Source organism: Calcarisporiella thermophila (genome assembly GCF_041956535.1).
Source record: "Calcarisporiella thermophila strain CBS 279.70 unplaced genomic scaffold VTP21scaffold_8, whole genome shotgun sequence".
Classification (NCBI taxonomy): domain Eukaryota; kingdom Fungi; phylum Calcarisporiellomycota; class Calcarisporiellomycetes; order Calcarisporiellales; family Calcarisporiellaceae; genus Calcarisporiella; species Calcarisporiella thermophila.
The window spans coordinates 1,202,479-1,206,568 of NW_027192198.1; the positions used below are offsets into that span (position 1 = coordinate 1,202,479).

The 4,090-nt window shown below is 34.8% G+C and overlaps 1 protein-coding gene across 1 annotated transcript; it reads right to left on the reverse strand.

The window, feature by feature from the left end:
- Positions 1-833: 833 nt before the first annotated feature.
- On the reverse strand, positions 834-1,484 carry VTP21DRAFT_11336 (uncharacterized protein; the record flags this gene model as incomplete). Its single annotated transcript, XM_069390770.1, has 1 exon — positions 834-1,484. One exon carries the CDS (start codon positions 1,482-1,484, stop codon positions 834-836), a length of 651 nt encoding a protein of 216 aa, XP_069252885.1.
- Positions 1,485-4,090: the final 2,606 nt, after the last annotated feature.

Consider the following 4,090-nt stretch of genomic DNA (forward strand, 5'->3'; position numbering starts at 1 on the left):
CGACCCAGTTTTTTACCACCAGATCCAGTAGCGGCAATCAAAGAATGGGCGCATATTACCTCAGATGAATGAGCGTGAATAAGAGCCTGGAAGAGCTGGCCAAGACGCCCAAGCGAGCCAAAGCAAAAGATCCTTCGATGGCATATCCTTCGTGACATTGATACAAGATAGCCGCATTGCCCAAGCAATACGGTCCCACATCTTAGCATGCCGTTGTATCGTTCCAGTTGTTGGCCTTCACCGCGGTTTCAAAACTTCGTAGCCAACCCACCGGGTCTTCCATTGGCATACCATACCAAGGCACCGGGTTGATCAAACGACTTTCAGCCAGATTTGCCTCCCTGTTAGTATACATTTTTATATTTCATTGCAACCGAGTATTATATGAGTTTTCCAAGGTGTATATCCTTGTCGTTATATCCTGTTGGCCTCTAAATGTTCTAATCAACTCCTCATAGGGTAATGTTTAATAGCAGTCACAATCTGCGCCACATGGTCATTTTCAACCAGAATGAAATAATGATATAATAATATATTTTGCATTTTCTAATAGCTCAATACTCTTCTTAAGTTCAAAGCTACTATAGACCATTGGAACTCACATATTGCTAGCTTACTATTTATTTTTATCTCGGATAGTGTGTTTATTCAATAAACAACATCCCGTTTACTAACAATTATTAATTTGTCAAAATTAATCGTTGTTAGTATGTTTAGGGTTACCATGGGTATTATCTGCCAAATAATTGGAATGCTTATTTAATTTATTTATTATGCTAGATGAATATGAATATAATAATGTTCAAGCTATAAATCGGATATACGACAGAAGCCTAGTCCTGTCTGGAGATAGATTTGACCCAAGCAGGATGGTTAATAATATTCTTCCACCATCGTGCAAAATTAGGGCGTTCTGGAGAGTCAAAAATATCTTCTGCACCCGTCGTATATGCATAATGACCGTACGGCAAGTGAGCAATATCGGCCAAGGTAAGAGAATCGCCGACTAAGTAGCTTTTGCCCTCTAGAATCTTGTCATAGATGGTATATGTTTCGATCATCTTGGCTCGACTGGCACTGACTATTGCTGGATCTGGCTCGCCTTGATTAAGTATTTTTTTGAACAAGACCTCTTTAACAAAGCTGTAAACACCTGGGTCATAATAAGAGGTTTCGACCGAAATGTATTGTTCAACAAGACCGGCCGCTTGGTGATCCTTAGGGATCAGCTGTGCAGAGGTGTTGGTCTGGTACTTAGCAATAAGATAGCGGCAGATAGCGCGAGATTCGTAGATATAAAAATCACCGTCCTGGATCACTGGAATTTTGCCAAAGGGCTGTAGTTTCAAGAATTTATCACTCTTGTGCTCGTCTTTTCTCAAATCGATATAGATCATTTCATATGGAATGTCCAATGCATTGCATGTGGCAATAACTCGAAGAACACAAGTCGAGGTAGGGATTCCATATATTTTGATGGCCATTTTGATATATATAATATGGCTGTGGTATGTTAGAGAAGTTTGGTTGATACAGTATGCTGCACGAATGTATATGAAATTGAGGTGTTTTACTAAACACATTAATATCTATTTTATTTATCTAAACTAATACTTGATACTTCATTGATATAAAATACAAGGTCTAGCCTTTCCATCCATGTATATATCGAGAATGTTTACAAAAAAAATATCCGAAACACAGGGGGTTAAAATTGCCAAATATGTATATTTGACTTATGCAATTTTTCCAACAAATCGATCCTTTTACTTTTCTCCTTTATCACCAAGCTAATCCCTATTATTTAGTAGAGGCTTCTCTGATAATACATATAGAAAAGACTTGCGACTGCATACTTCCGAGAGGTTTTTCAACGAATACTTGCCTAACATCTTGTTAAGACGATTTAGTTCAGACCCAAAGTTCGTCCTTGTTCTTAAGCCTTCAAGACTAATTATCGAGATAGAGGTATACAGTACTCCACAAGTTTTCAATGGAAAACTGTTCCTAAGGCTGGAAAGGTCACTACCATACTTGTAGCTTAAATACCCTTCAACAAAATTTTGAATTTTTGGCCGTTTGCTTATTTTCATCGTCTGGTTAGAATATATTCCTCTACTTGCCCATGCCATAGCATTAAAAAGTGTCTATGAAGTTATCACGAAGAACAGTGTAGCTAAGTAATGCACCCATTTCCCTATCTTTTTTCACAATTGGACAACATTATGTTCACTAATGCATCTTTTGCACACCATTGACTTTCCACGGTTACTCACCAGGGGCCGTGTTTGATTATTCCGGAGCTGTTCATCTTCCGCGTTTTATAATAATATTTCATCATTGTGATCCTGAAGATACCGTATTTACAGATATTTGACCACACCGTAGTCATCTGTTGCTGCAAACTCTAATTAATGTGTATTTTGGAGAACCCGTCTTCTTTCAATCAAGTTCCAATCCAAGGAGAGGCTTTCTTTTGGTGGCCTTTGCTGATAAATAGAATCTATGCTATACTCTCCTTACGATATCAAGAGATGTTTTGATACCTTACACGTTTTTGAGGGCTGTTGTTTGCCTTAATTTCTCTAGAACACTAACTTTAGAAAACAAGTGGAGTGTTCTCGCGCTCGTTCTCCTTGCTCGATATTAGTGGGCGGTCTGAACGAGTTTTTTCTGATTGATGGTCAAGTAAACATTGCATACTGACACATTTTGAGAAAACGTTTTAATGAAGATCAAAAAGAGTGGCAATATATTGGTACAAATAAGCATATATTGAGTGTGAAAGAATATACGTTCATATCTTGTTGGATATTGGCTCCATGAGCATGAGCTTATATCTGTTGATGGATGTCTATCTCAAGTATTATTTAAAATTAAAACAAAAAATTATCATAATAAAGTTATTGAATAACCGAATATTTCCAGATGGCGGATGGATTTTCAACGAAATTGCAAAAGTCATATATACATTTTGTTAAAACTCAGCCTCCTATCTCTCGGAAAATTTTCGTTTAAACTTTTGTGATAATTATGAAATGTTATTGCCTTTATGTTGTATTATTATAATACAAATCATCATTGTTATACTTCATGGGATAAAAGAACAATAAGAGCAATAAGAAAAATACTTTAATTTCATATAACTTCGTGCGGCATAAATTACTGTAATAAATTTACTGTAAATTGCAGAATTAAATTCACTTTTTATATCAATAATTCGTGAGAAAGCAGTTGCCTAATTTGCCATGTGATGATTCATATTAAAATGCGCTGATTAATCAATTAGCACATTATAATTGAAAGTATGATAAAAGATTTAAGCCTCATTAGATAGCCATATACCGTAGATAATATATAAACAAATGCCATACTCGGACATACTATGTCACAAATCCAAGCAAAATTGGACTACCCATCTAGTACCTTTTAGTTTTCCTAGCAGGCAAGGTTGCTTACAGTAGAGGATGTATGTAAAAAATGTATTAAATATAGCATAGCAAGTTTGTGGTTAATTTATTCAAGCTGATTGCGTCATACATCTTTACCATCCAGTAAAATTTCAATAAACAATTAAATATTGATAAAACTTAATAATTAACAGTTGATTTTTCTCTCAGAAGTATGACCCTATTAATTTATTTGTTTCATTTCTCCAATCTGCTATGTTCAATAATTGAAGTCATTTTTTTATTACTGTAATAATATTATTAATATAATAATACGCATTTTTATCAAAGACCATACGCAGTACTAGTCGGAAGTTCGTTAGTCTAAATTAAATAGAAAATAGATGAAGAATTGATATAATAGGATTATATATTAAAATTAAATTTGGAAATTATCTTACAATAATAAAAGACATTCTTCACAAAAGTATAATAATCGTTCTCACAAGTTGATTTACATATAGAACTTATTCAAAATATACTCGTTATATCGTTTGGATATTACTTGGATATATCCGTTAGCTTAGTAAAAAATTCAGGTATTATTTCTACTGGTGGAGACGGGATATTAACTCTCAACATTGAGATGATATTCAGGAGAGTCTATTGTGAAGCTTCTCTCCTATTTCAAACGATGGGAA